The following is a 14,828-nucleotide window of genomic DNA, read 5'->3' as shown; positions in this document are numbered from 1 at the left end:
CCATCTTTTCGAAGTCGATAAAATAAGTACCAGTTGAGCACTGGGTGGGGGTCGGTGTTCGATGTAATTTCTGTCCCAAAATTTCTGTCGTGGAGTCAAAATTTGAAACCAATATTTCATTAACATTTATACTTAAGTAAAGTAACAGCATTTCTAAACAAGTTTTATTGTCAAAGCTAATCTCTGTTTTAAAATCTTACGACCAGATTATTAACTTGATAATTTCAAGTGAACCTTTAATGGATTGTTAGTGTAATCTGGATATGAAGCAAATGTTTGCTTGATATATATTTGGTGGAATTACTACGACATATACCAAATATCTCATTTTATTTTTCGGTAACAGACAAATCGAAATTTTTGGAAACGTTGACGTTTCAGTTTAGATAGGGGGCGATCTGATGACGATTATATTCAGTTGATGCCTCGATCTGATTCCATATTGAGAACGTAAAAGGAAGAAATCATATGATTTCATCGTTTCATCGTAATATTTCAGCAATTATGAGTCTCGTATATTTTGACAAATAGCGTCAAATGATTTTTCTATTTCTATCCAAACGTTCTTATTGTTAATCGACTGAGTTAGTCACCGCAGCCAGGAACAGCTCAGAAGTAAACATTTTTGCCCAAGGAAAAGAACGGAGGTTTCAGATTGAATTTAACTAACGTATAGGCGTATCCAATTTCTATTTCGATATTATAAGCACGGTAACTGAAGCTATGGAAGATAAAATGGATGTTAATAAAAAGGAGTAGAGAGAAAAATTTCATACAAACCTTTGAGAGAAAAGAATAGTTGTGGTTGCTTAGAATATTCCACAAAGTGTTTTTAAAACGTTGTAAAGATGTCATTTGGGATATATCCAATTCATCTGTTGCAAACATCGCCTTTCGGTCTCGGTCGAACCTCAGCAACGACTCATACGTACTATTCCAAGAATCGTATATGTTCCAGCAGCAACCTTCGATTAAATTTTCGCTGATTCCCCAGAAGTCCAGTTCCTTTTTCAATGCTGGTCCACATACATTAGACGGTAGATGCAGTTGACCGGTTCGTAAGTATTCCAAAATCGAGCGAAAACAAACAGGATCACGATCAAAGAAATAGTCTTTGTGACGTTCTCGGTAAAATTTCTGAAGAAACATTTCATTAGAGAGATTTGTATTATTGTGTTTGTTGAGGGTCGAACGATATGTCTCAAATATTTGTCCTCCCACGTTTAACAGAAGTGTTCCAGCGTTCGGATCCGGTGCAACAGCAATTTCTAATGTCTTGAAATTTACTTTAGCCCCCGGGGCTAGAGCAGCAAGGACATGAGCGTTCAATACTTTGTTTTTGGTCATGGCTTTATTTTATATATTTTTAGCCAAGTGTTGAGATTGGCGATGAATAAATAAGGTTGTGGGAAGCAAATTTAGAACTGGCAAGGCTATCGTTTCCTGCTCTGAGAATTTTCTTTCTTCAAAATGAAAAATCAATATTTAGAGACATTCTTCAAAAAAGAATGCTTGCAATATTAAATGTAGTTGCAAAACAGTTTTCATCAGACTTCTCTACATCGGTAATATGAACGATATGGGTGTATTTCTTTGAACAACGGCTGAATATATCTGTGAAGAAAAAAAAATACAAATTGAAATAATAGTAATGTCCATGAAAATATATAAATTTATTCAGATAAAAGATAAAAGTAAAATTGAAAAAGCAAACTGTTTGGCATTACTTGAAGAAGATATTTAATTTAGATAGAGAATATAAATATACAGAGACTCTTACAGCTATTTCTAGAATAGCCAAGTGTGTGGATCATCCCATAGGTTGAGTAACCCGTCATCAGAGAGGAAGAGGTCAGAGAAATGCAAAAGCTATGGAAAATCCCCAATTGCGGATATTAGTGTATAAGGATCAAAGTAGAATAGGAATGCATCCGGTAGATCCATGATCAAATGAAAATACAGGTAATGAAAATTTATTGAGATTAACACTTATCACAATAAAGGATAATTAAACGTTTTTCCCCTATAGGCATAATGCCAGAAATTTGGAAGGAGAGCTTTAATCAATGAAATAGTCCCAGTATCTGACTGGTTCTTTATTTTATCGACTTCAAATGGATGAAAGTGAACGATCGGCGGCATTTGAACGCAGGGCGTAGAGAGTCACCGTTAAATACCGCAGAGCCTTTTATCAGTTACCCTAACGATTCAGCCAATACATTGCAACAGCACAAAATGAATAGCAACTGTAAACTATAGACATCACTCTGTATTAACAGTTGATTAGTAAGGTGTGCTTGTGGCTGTAATTATTAAAAGGATAGTATAATAATTACCACAGTCAAGACAGTAAGTCATATATGCGTATTTTTTATAGGCTTTTCCATTCTGTCACGCAGCGAAGAGAAAAACAATGGCTGTGCTCTTTACTCCGCGGAATTGGTTCCTAGTAAAGACATCGCAGTCTACGTTTGAATCATTTGAGTGCTACTAAGTGTTTTCTGTGCCGAAAATCTCTGGATCTCATCTGTTGACCATACATACATACATACATACATACATACATACATACATACATACATAGATGTGTGTGTGTGTGTGTGTGTGTGTGTGGTGTGTGTGTGTGTGTGTGCATATATATATATATATATATAATATATATATATATATATATATATATATATATATAAATTAAATTAGAGATAAAACCACTATTAGGCAAATCAAACAATGAAAAACATAAACCAATACATAAAAATAAATATAATATAATATACAAAATATATAAAATATAAAATTTAAAATTTAAATTATTTAAATTTAAAATTTAGATTATTTAAATTTAAAATTTTTAATTTATATTTATAATTTTTTATATTTTTTAAATATTTTTTCGATTTTAAATTTATAAATTTTTAAACTTTTAAACTTAAAATTTTTTTTTAATATATATATATATATATATATATATATATATATATATATATATATATGTGTACATATGTATATGTAAAAAAATACAACTGGGACAAGAACGCAAAACGAAGACGATACAAAAACTATATATATATATATATTAATATATATATTTTTTAATATATATAACTATCAAAAAGTATTAAAAAGCTCAATATAAGATAATAAGTGGTATTACTTATTATCTTATATTAAACTTTTTAATACTTTTTGATAGTTATATATATTTAAAAAAATTAAAAGTTTAAAAGTTTAAAAATTTATAAATTTTAAATTTTAAAAATATTAAAAAAATATAAAAATTTATAAATATAAATTAAACATTTTAAATTTAAATAATTTATATCTTAAATTTTATATTTTATATATTTTGTATATTATATTAATTATATTTATTTTTATGTTTTGGTTTATGTTTTTCACTGTTTGATTTGCCTAATAGTGGTTTTATCTCTAATTTAATTTATATTTATACTGTGAAATTTGATTTAATCTTAAATCTAATTTTTTCCCTGTAAATTGGATTTACTCCCTAATATTATTATTTTATTATTATTATTATTATTATTATATTATTATTATTATAATATATATATATATATATATATATTATATATATATATATATATAATATATATATATATATACAGTAATGACTGAAACAAGTAAAAGATTAAAAGGTACAGTGTGTATATATATATATATATATATATATATATTATATATATATATATGTATGTATGTATGTATGTATGTATGTAAGGTATATTCTGTTAGGGACGTAGAGTACAATACAGAACTCGCTCACCCTTAGAATTAGCAAATATCCGAGTCTAGGTTTAGGTACTCATCGTGTGGGGGCAGCCAGAAGATTACAAAGATTATTCAAGTGGAACACATATCTTACACAATCGACCAGAAACCGGAGAAGATTTATTATACGACTAACTCTTCGTTGATGTCAGCCAACTTGGATGGTTCGAATGTGTCACGGATCGCCATCAAACAGGAACTGCTACCATTCAATGTTCCCACAGTTTATGGTGACCTCATCTACTTTACAGCAAACAACCAGATCAGCAGCCTGTTTCTCAGCAACGGAACCGTCCGGATTACCAGGAGAAATAAACCAAATATTTTCTCCCTCGTTGAAGCTGAACTTAATTGTAGTAATGCCTGCAGTGTCAAAAACGGTTGCTGTCTCCAATTATGTCTTCCTCGTAATGAGACCATTCAATGATGTATCTTTTCTGCTGGTTACCAGTTAAAGGACAACAAATATACTGAAATCTGCGTATTCCTCATGTACAGCATAAACAATGAAGTTCGTGGAATGCCTCTTGATGGAAACAGCACCAGTATTCGTGCGCTACTTGCCATTCCTTAGATTGTTGCAGCCACAGCCAAGAGAGGACTATGTTTATTGGGTTGAAAGCAGCAGACGTACCATCTCCCAGATCGAGAGAGATCTTACCAAAGAAAGCAGATAGTGCCTCTGGATGACACCACGAATGCACAGAATACTGTAAATGCTATTAATACAGTTGAGGGTATCGCCGTTGACTGGGTGGCTATCATTAGATTCTGGCCATGATGGGACACCACCTTGAAGAATCTTTAGTCGAATGGAATCAACCCCAGGACTAATTTTTTAAAGCCTGCTACTTATTCTATCAGTCTTTTGCTGAACTGCTAAGTTACTGTTGAAGATAATCCGTAGAGTAAACTCCAAAGAATACCAATCTGGACTTTCATAATGAATACTCATAATAACACAAGAAACAAAAGTATCACTTGAAGGAATAGAATTGGATTTCCTTATAAGGTAATCGTTCGCATAATCAAATACCTGTATATATGAAGAACTATTGTTGTATGGAGACATTTGTAGTGATTAAAAAAATAACTGTTCAACCGTACTCCTTCTTCTTGACTCTATCGGATCTTTTCGGTTTGAACGGCAGTTTTTAACATAATTTCTAGGTAACTAAAAAATTTTAAACTTCGTATACTGGTAGAATGTGTTTATAAAAACATCTTTTTCTCTTGGCTTTATTGAGAAACTTCTATAGTTTGTAAGATATTTGTTTTTTTTTTCTTCAATTTCTGCAATTTCAACCAATCAGTGACGTCTATTGAGGTGAAAACATTCTGTGCCGTATGAATATGTCCCTCGTTTAAAAAACAGATTGGGTTTATTTACATTTGTGAAGAAAAAAGATACCCTTCCCCCTACCCCTAACCCTAACCCTAACCCTAACTCTAAAAGAGATTGAAATGTAATAGATCGATACTAGGGTCATAATTATGGGTGACAATTTCATATGACACCGCTAGAAAAAACTGCCGTTCAAACCGAAAAGATCAATTTTATATGTGTGTGTGTGCGCGCGCGCGCGCGCGCGCGTGTGTGTGTGTATGTGTGTGTGTATGTGTGTGTGTGTGTGAGTGTGCGTGTAATATTGAAAACACTCACTCCACTCAAAATACTTTTGCCTTTTCCAGCATATAGTATTTTGCGAGTGGAGTGAGCTTTCATCACTAACTGGTGATTAACACATGCTGAGGACGGGCAACCACCCAGAAACTCGAGTCCGTGTGTATCACGTAAGGCTATACATTGGAGCGATGACCTCCCCTCTCAAATACTAATCGGACACAGAATGTACGTCGTTAGCCAGCTGGAAGAGATGTTTTCCTGGGGCTATAAACGTCAGTAGCTCTGTGCTGTATGGGATGCCACATTTGGTTGGCAATTATTTGTTACGATTCCGCACTGCTACTGTTTATATCTCGGTCAGAGATTTAATATAGCTATATATATATATATATATATATATATATATATATATATATATATATATATATATATATATATATATATATATATAGTCCTTGCCTTCGAAACGTGGAGTTGATGAAACAGGGACAACTGAAGAAGGGGAATATTGTTTATGTTGTATGTCTCGTTTCTCTGTTTTTGTTTTTATGTTTTCGTTTCTCATTGTGTTCAACGTTTTTTGGGATGTCCTGTACCCATATAGGCACATGTATATATACATATATATGTAGGTATGTACATATATGTATGTATATATGCATACATATCATATATATGTAGGTATGTACCTATATGTATGTATATATGCATATATATATATACGGAGAGTTTACCAAAAAAACAACAAAAGACGAAGACAGGTGGTGTACAAAACAAACAGATGTATTAGTATAACGCTCAGGAATAGAAAAAGTCTTTTACGTTTCGAGCCTACGCTCTTCTACAGACATGGACACAGAAAACAAGGAGAGAAACAAAATATACAAATATATATATATGTGTATATATATATATATATATATATATATATATTATATATATATATATATATATATATACATATAAATATCAAAGTGTATGCCAGTATATAAAGCTATTTAGCGCGTGTTTACTAGTAAAATAATTATTATTGGAACCTTTTTACTCAAATAGATTCCTCGGTGCGGTGTGTCTTTGACTCCAATTCCTTCACCCAGTTTTATCCTTTCATCTTTACGCGAGCTCCGCCCTTTCTACCGAAACTCTACAATTCCACCTTCCCTTTTCTTTCATTCACCCTCACTTGACTCCTGAATCTCTCATACGACTCCACCCCCACATCACTTTCACTCTTTTCCTCTCTCCTTTTTCTCTGAGCTTCTCCCATATTCCCGACGTCACTATTCTTCCCTTACAAGACCTTCATTCATTAGCAGCGAAAGATGTAGCACAGCTACTTCTGTCGCCTCCTCACTCTCAGATGAAGTGTAAGGGCTTGAAACATTAAAGTCACCATTCCTCACAACAATTAAACTAAATCTAACTTTTCTGTGAACTCTCCGCTTCACTATATACTAAGATTGGCTGAAAGTTAAGGAATGCTACAATGATACCTACGTTGAACATGGTAAACACGTGGATCTTTTATTAGATTATATAAGCTGAAGGTTCAGTGGCCATAGAGTTTCCAGGCCCCAGTAAACCGAGGGATACGAAGGACCGTTTGAACTTATTGTAGTTATCCTTGAGTTAGAATTGCTGTGATTATTGTTAGTGGAAAGCATATAATGCCGTTTTCGGATCTTTTCGGTTTGAACGGCAGTTTTTAACATAATTTTTAGGTAACTAAAAAAGTTTAAACTTCGTATACTGATAGAATGTGTTTATAAAACATCTTTTTCTCTTGGCTTTCTTGAGAAAATTCTATAGTTTGTAAGATATTTGTTGTTTTTTTCTTCAATTTCTGCAATTTCAACCAATCACTGACGTCCATTGAGGTAAAAAAAACATTCTGTGCCGTATGAATATGTCCCTCGTTTAAGAAACAGATTGGGTTTATTTACATTTGTGAAGAAAGAAAGATACCCTTCCCCCACCCCTAACCCTAACCCTAACCCTAAAACAGATTGAAATGCAATAGATTGATACTAGGGTCATAATAATGGATGACAATTTCATATGACACCGCTAGAAAAAACTGCCGTTCAGACCGAAAAGATCCCCGTTTTCTAACATAGGCACGAGGCCACAATTTTAAGGAAGGCTTTAGTCGATGAAATCAAACTCAGTACTTGAAAAAACTGCCGTTCAGACCGAAAAGATCCCCCTTTTTCTAACATAGGCATGAGGCCACAATTTTAAGGAAGGCTTTAGTCGATGAAATCAAACTCAGTACTTGACTGGTACTTTATATTATCGACTCCGGATGGATGGAAACAAAGTCCACTTTGGTGAGATTTGCACATAGAACATTGAGGGCGATAATTAATCTAAAAATCTTCCTCTTTGAATATATTTGAATATATTATCTCGAGTACTGTTGATGCTTGGAGACACATCCTGAAGCTGTCAAATAATATATAACTTGTAAATATACGCTATAGACGCAGAGCCATATGAGTGGGTGAATGTGTATATATGTATGTAAATATACATCTGCACATTCTCTCTCACACACACACATACACGCATACACACACTCACACACACATATATATATATATATATAATATATATATATATATATATATATATGTATGTATATACACACACATATTTATATAAACGCATGTATGTGTGTGTCTGTGTCTGTGTGTCTGTGTGTAAGTGAAAATCAGTACATGTCAATTAGTCAGAGGAAATCGTAGGATGCTGATAATCAGCAAATATTAATTAAATGCTATATTGTGTATCTATTCATTGTTTATAGGTTGGGTAGATTCAAACGTGGATATCTGGTCGCTGTTGTTTTTCGTCCTCGGAGAGCTACTCTCCTCTTTGGACAATGTGCGTTCATAACACCCGCGATTCCATGGTGTAAGGGTACTTGAAGACATCACTGTGTGTCGACCTCGTCGTGTATCTCCTCAATCAAAAGCTACTCCGCTGGGTCGACGAATCTAACGAAAACTTTGGTTCGTTATTTCTAGTCAAGAATCACGAGTAGAAGAGAAATCTTAACAATTTGAACATTTATCTTTCAGGTAGAGAGAGAGAGAGAGAGAGAGAGAGAGAGAGAGAGAGAGAAACTAAAGATCTTGTTACACGGTCGCAATACTGGCCAGAATCAAACCTCAGTTCTATCTGAAGGGATGGGGGAGAGACAAACAAAGAGAGAAATAGAAAGAGAGAAAGGGGGAGAGAATGAGAGATAAAGATCAATCAAAAACCAACACTCTGAGGAGAATCTGAATACGAAGGACTATGTGATTATGGCATTAAAATACATGTAGTTTTACATATCAAAAGTAGAAGTAACAACAACAACAACAATAATAATAATAACAACAATAACAACAACATAAAGAGCACTCATTATTTTCTTATCTTTTCTTAACCATTCTCAAGAAGAATACTATGTACAAAACCAAATATATGACACCTAAGGCATAACACAAGCATGAACTTCTAACTTGTTGTCTCTTGAGGTCTTTGGGTGAGACTTGGAGCCAACTTGTACAAATACAAAGCAAAAGTCAAACATAATAATAAAAATAATAATAATAATAATAATAATAATAATAATAATAATAATAATAATAATAATAATAATAATAATAATAGTAATAATAGTAATAATAATAATAATAGTAATAATAATAATAATAAATGCCCTGATGCAGTACCAGGCAGTGGCTCTCATGGCTTCTGATCTTAACTGATTGGTAGTGTTATCATGTACATTGTTTTGTCTTGGTATAAAAGATGGGCTACAGCAAATATTCTGCTCAATACCACAGATTTGCTTGTCAGTTGTTTGACCTTAACCAGTTGAGCATGTCCCTCAGTGGCTGACGATATGTGCATCTCTGATCACGAGCAGAAGTAGTGGGGGAGCATCATAGCCATGTGTTGACAGGAATTCTTTGGGGTTTGGATAATTCACTTCTGGAAACATGGGTGGTTCTTTCAACATCCTTAAACAACCCTTATTCAGGGACCGTTTGAGCGGGATGGGCTACTCAACCTGAAGAAAATTCTAACTGGGCCCCACCTGCAAGGTCATGTGCTGTTTATCTTGATATGAGATCACCATGTCGCGCACATATGGTTGTAATGCATGTGCCTGGTGTACCCTTATCAGACGGGTAGTCATGATGGGTATATTGGGCTTCGTATATTTTACCCCAGTGTCACTTTGATGGCATGAACTGCTCTCTCACTTAATAATAATAATAATAATAATAATAATAATAATAATTAATAATAATAATAATAACTTTTTTTAACTTTTAATCTGCATGTTAGTCACAATCACTTGCCGAGACGCGCCCAGCGTCCTGGGGTGAGTTAAGGATAAGAGATGTTGCAGTATGACCGAAAGCTTGGGGAGAAGTGTCAGGGCAGTAGCAAAATATCTTCATGTAATACAGCACAGACATTTAAATGGATAGGGTCTTCTAAGGATCTGGTCAGTACTTGTCAGCACAATCTTTTGGATTTCTCTGACACATGGTTCTCCTGAGATTTTATCTAGATGCTTCTGACATCCCTTTTTATCATACCTAGGGCATCCACAATAACAGGAACAGTTCTCGCTTTAAGATGCCACATCTTTTGTATTTCAATTTCCAAGCCCTTTGTATTTACTTAATTTGTCAAATTCATTTACAGATATATTTTTTCGGGGAACACTTACATCTATTAGTCTACAAGTATTTTCTTCTCAGACTTTAATAATAATGTCTGGTCGATTAGCCTGGATCGTTCTGTCAGTGTTCACAGGAAAATCCCAGAAGATATTGCCATTTCTACCTTCAACGACTGGCTCAGGATGATGTTCACGCCAGTAGGCAGGAGTTCTGATTTTATAGTTTACATATTTTCCAATGTAAATACTATCGTGACGATATTTGTATTCGTTTGGTGTCTACACAGGATATCCCGAGACGAGATGGTCTATTGTTTCGTCAAATGTGTCGCAGAATCTGCATTTAGGGGCAGAACCATTTAGAAGAACGTTAGCCTGTTAGTTTTTTGTAAGCAAGCTTTGATCTTGTGCCGCCAATATGAAACTTTCAGTCTCTGCTTTCAGCCACTGATGGGTTATTTTTCGGTATACATCAGCATTTCGACTTCGAGGTATATACTGTCCATGCAGAGGTTTCTGGTTCCATCTCTCCTCAATTTCTTTCTGCCCGTTCTTTTTCGCAGTCTGCTTGATCCGTTTTGCTTGTTTTGCAGCAGTGGTTTCGGGTTCTTCATCTATTTCATGGTTAATTCCAAGTTCCTTTGCAAATTGCAAGCTTCATTGACAACAGAATGTGATTTTTTGCTACTTTCGTATTTACACACAATGTAAGAAATGGAAAGCAGATCTCTACGCAGGTGACAGTCTTAGGGAAAGTTGATATCAAGGGAGGAATTTTCCAAAGAGACTCGTAAAACTCCAGAAAACAGTGTTATTAGGGACAGCTGGGATACTTAGGAGGGATCTTGGCATCTAAGGTTATTTGTTGTAGCCCGATGTTAGGACTTTTTCTTTTCCAACAGTCTAATCTGTTGTGTGTATATGAAAATAATAACGATGATGATGATGAAGATGATGGTGATGGTGGTGGTGGTGATGATGATTTAAAATTTTGGCACAAGGCCAGCAATTTTGGGATGGCGGGCTAAGTCGATTACGTCAACCCCAGTGCTCAACTGGCACTCTTTTTTATCGACCCCCGAATTTGATGAAAGGCAAAGTCAACCTAGGCTGAATTTGAACTCGGAACGTAAAGACGGACCAAATGCCGCTCAGGATTTTGCCCGGCGTGCAAAGAATCTGCCATTTTGCCGCTTTATTAAGAAGAAGAAGAAGAAGAAGAAGAAGAAGAAGAAGAAGAAGAAGAAGAAGAAGAAGAAGAAGAAGAAGAAGAAGAAGAAGAAGAAGAAGAAGAAGAAGAAGAAGAACAACAACAACAACAACAACAACAACAACCGAGGCAACTTTTGTCGCATGAAACATAATGGACATAATTAAATTACTGTTTGATTTGTCAATTAAGATATTTGTTAATCGTTTTTTGAAAAAAGCTGTCTGCGTATTTAAAGCTATGCAATTTCATGCTGAGCATAATAATAACCATATCCTGTTTACCATCGTCGTATTGTAATAAATTTCCTACAAATATTTGTTTACCAAAAATAATATAATTTAATTAAGAAAAACATAAAACATATCCTGTGGTCGTTTGCTACTTGTAGAAAAACATGACGCATCACATGTGAGTCAGCAAAAATATCGACAATATGTCAGTTTCGTTCTTCCTTAATTGCAACAATTAAAATGTTCTAATTAATATACCGAATCACGTGGTTGCAGACTCGCTTCCGACGAGTTATAGTGGGCACGACAGCCTTCTTGGTGATTACCTTTGCAAAGTATTCCTTAACTTTTCTTCTTCAGGTGGTCGATGGCGAAAATGGTTTCTAAATGAAGACATCGATAGAATGCTCCTGAAAAGCAGGTTTGCTAGTTACTCTTTACTCTTTTACTTGTTTCTATCATTTGACTGTGACCATGCTGGAGCACCACCTTTAGTCGAGCAAATCGACCCCAGGACTTATTCTTTGGAAGCCTAGTACTTATTCTATCGGTCTCTTTTGCCGAACTGCTAAGTTACGGGGACGCAAACACACCACCATCGGTTGTCGAGCGATGTTGGGAGGACAAACACAGACACACAAACACATACGCACACACACATATAAATATATATACATATATATATATACATATATATACGACGGGCTTCTTTCAGTTTCCGTCTACCAAATCCACTCACAAGGCTTTGGTTGGCCCGAGGCTATAGTAGAAGACACTTGCCCAAGGTGCCACGTAGTGGGACTGAACCCTGAACCATGTGGTCGGTAAGCAAGCTACTTACCACACAGCCACTCCTACGCCTATAGTTGTGTATTTCCTTTTTGTAATTCTCTGGGGTATTTTCATATAACAGGGATTGGTTTTTAACTAGAACGCAATGATCCATCGCTTACATAACAAATTAACAGTTGTATGTCAAATTTTAAGGATCTTATGTATTTTCACTGTTCCACTTATTGATTGAATTTGAAGAATGCGTGTTAAATGTTGTCTTTCTTCGGTTGAAAAATCTCAGGCTTCCCTAGTTTTTTTTATTAAACCTTTAATAGAATACTTAGTAATATTGTATGCATGTCGAATATATAATTTTATAGACACCAATGCAAAAGCATAATCTGGGCTAAGAATATGTAGGTTGGAGCAGTTGATCTTAAATGCTTATTTTTCTCACTAATTTTCAATGAAATATTTACATCAACTGGGTAAAGAATCCTCACACCAGTCCAAACATTTTAGTTTTCTGTCCTGCACAACGTTCCTTGTATTGGAATATATAAATGTATTCCATATCAGATATAATGTTTGTTCCAAATCAGTCCTTATTATGGAAGGGATTGCACATTGTTTTAGCAATGACCTATTTTGCATACGAAGGTAGTGTCTAGAAGACAACATGGGTGATCTTTCGGTCATTGCCTAATATTTATAACCATAGATGACGATGGGCACGAAAACTAAATTGAAGATAACAAGTTCAGCTTCTTTCCTAGTTTTGCCTTTTCTGAAGATCGAATGCTGGAGCTGGCGCATTACTGTACTAGCATTAGCAATTCTAGCATCCAATTCAGTCTCCTGTTTCCCATCACTCATGAGTGGAGGCAAATGGCCTAGTGGTTAGAGCAGCGGATTCGCGGTCGAGGGATCGCGGGTTAGAATCTCAGACCGGGCGATGTGTGTGTTTATGAGCGAAACACCTAAGCTCCACGCGGCTCCGGCAGAAGGTAATGACGAAACTTCTGCTGACTCTTTTGCCACAACTTTCTCTCACTCTTTCCTCCTGCATCTTGCAGCTCACCTGCGATGGACCGGCGTCCCATCCAGGTGGGGAACCTATACGCCAAGAAACCAGGACACTGGCCCTTATGAGCCAGGCATGGCTCGAGAAGGAACAAAACAAAACAAAACATCACTCGTGAATATGGCTCGGAATTACTTGAAATCCACTTGGCTCTCTGATGTTCCACTAACATGCAGAGTGCACTGAGAAGACTTTCCTGAGAGGACTAATGTTTTAGTCATAGTAATACTAATTCTTACTCCTGCTTTGCAACAGTCGTCAGCGAACCCATTGAGTGCATGCTGGAGATTGCATAAGTAATACAATAGCACAGATATATATATTTTGATCTCATCTCGATGTCTCTAATGTTCAGCACATGTTTAGTAGTCATTTCCTGCTTTTGTTCTGAAAAAGCATAACCTTCAAAATGCGAGGCAATGCAACAGCCACGAAATTATCTACATTGGTGCCATTCTTGTGTTTTCGGGAAACATACACTAACTTTTTGTTCGCATGCAGACTGTTCCTATACTCTCTCTTTACGCTTTTACTTGTTTCAGTCATTTGACTGTGGCCATGCTGGAGCACCACCTTTAGTCGAATCATATCGACCTCCAGTACTTATTCTTTGGAAGCCCAGTACTTATTCTGTCGGTCTATTTTGCTGAACCGCTAAGTTACGGGGACGTAAACACACCAGCATCGGTTGTCAAGCGATGTTGGGAGGACAAACGCAGACACACAAACACACACATACATATATACATACATATATACGACGGGCTTCTTTCAGTTTCCGTCTACCAAATCCACTCACAAGGCTTTGGTCTGCCCGAGGATATAGTAGAAGACACTTGCCGAAGCTGCCACGCAGTGGGACTGAACCCGGAACCATGTGGTTGGTAAGGAAGCTACTTACCACACAGCCACTCCTGCACCTATATCAAGTTTTCTTGAAATATGTTGCACCAACAGTTCTAGTGCCTTGTGGAATATTTTGAGGGCTGAAAGCTCCTCCAAGAATTCACTCCTTTCTCCCTCTCCTCACATCTGAGTTTTTGGTTAAGGGATTTCCATTTAATGTTTAGCAGATATTTACCGAAGTTTCAAGACTGTCTGAAATGATCTTAAATTGTTTCCTCTATATGTTTTCCCTCTAGGGAACTTCATTATCACTCTTTCAGTGGAAACTTACAGCTGATGTCAGGATTTTTCAGATTTTAATATCAAAGGAACAGAATTTCTCCATAGTCCAGCTAAGCAAACTACATCCTACAAAACATTGTGTACTATTTATCTGGTAGTAAGAACTTAGCTCCAGCTGCCATATTTTTTTGAAAATTGGTTTATGGTCGCTCGTTTATTTTTACAGCATCTTTGACAAATTTTCATCGATATCTAAGTATTAGCAATACTGTTTGAAAGGAAGAGAGGGGACA

General features: G+C 35.5%; 1 protein-coding gene across 5 annotated transcripts in view; it reads right to left on the bottom strand.

The window, feature by feature from the left end:
- Positions 1-14,828, bottom strand: part of LOC115219798 (potassium voltage-gated channel protein Shaw-like) — a 56,192-nt gene that overhangs the window by 19,559 nt on the left and 21,805 nt on the right. For all 5 annotated transcript variants that reach the window (XM_036509500.1, XM_036509499.1, XM_036509498.1 and 2 more), the window contains one exon: positions 781-1,614. In XM_036509500.1, the coding sequence (XP_036365393.1) occupies positions 781-1,347 (567 nt within the window). In that variant the 5' untranslated portion in view covers positions 1,348-1,614. The remainder of the gene's footprint in view (positions 1-780; positions 1,615-14,828) is intronic.

The sequence above is a fragment of the Octopus sinensis genome, linkage group LG15 (genome assembly GCF_006345805.1).
Source record: "Octopus sinensis linkage group LG15, ASM634580v1, whole genome shotgun sequence".
NCBI lineage: Eukaryota > Metazoa > Mollusca > Cephalopoda > Octopoda > Octopodidae > Octopus > Octopus sinensis.
The sequence above is the reverse complement of the archived record's forward strand: the minus strand, read 5'-3'. Positions and strand labels throughout refer to the sequence as shown.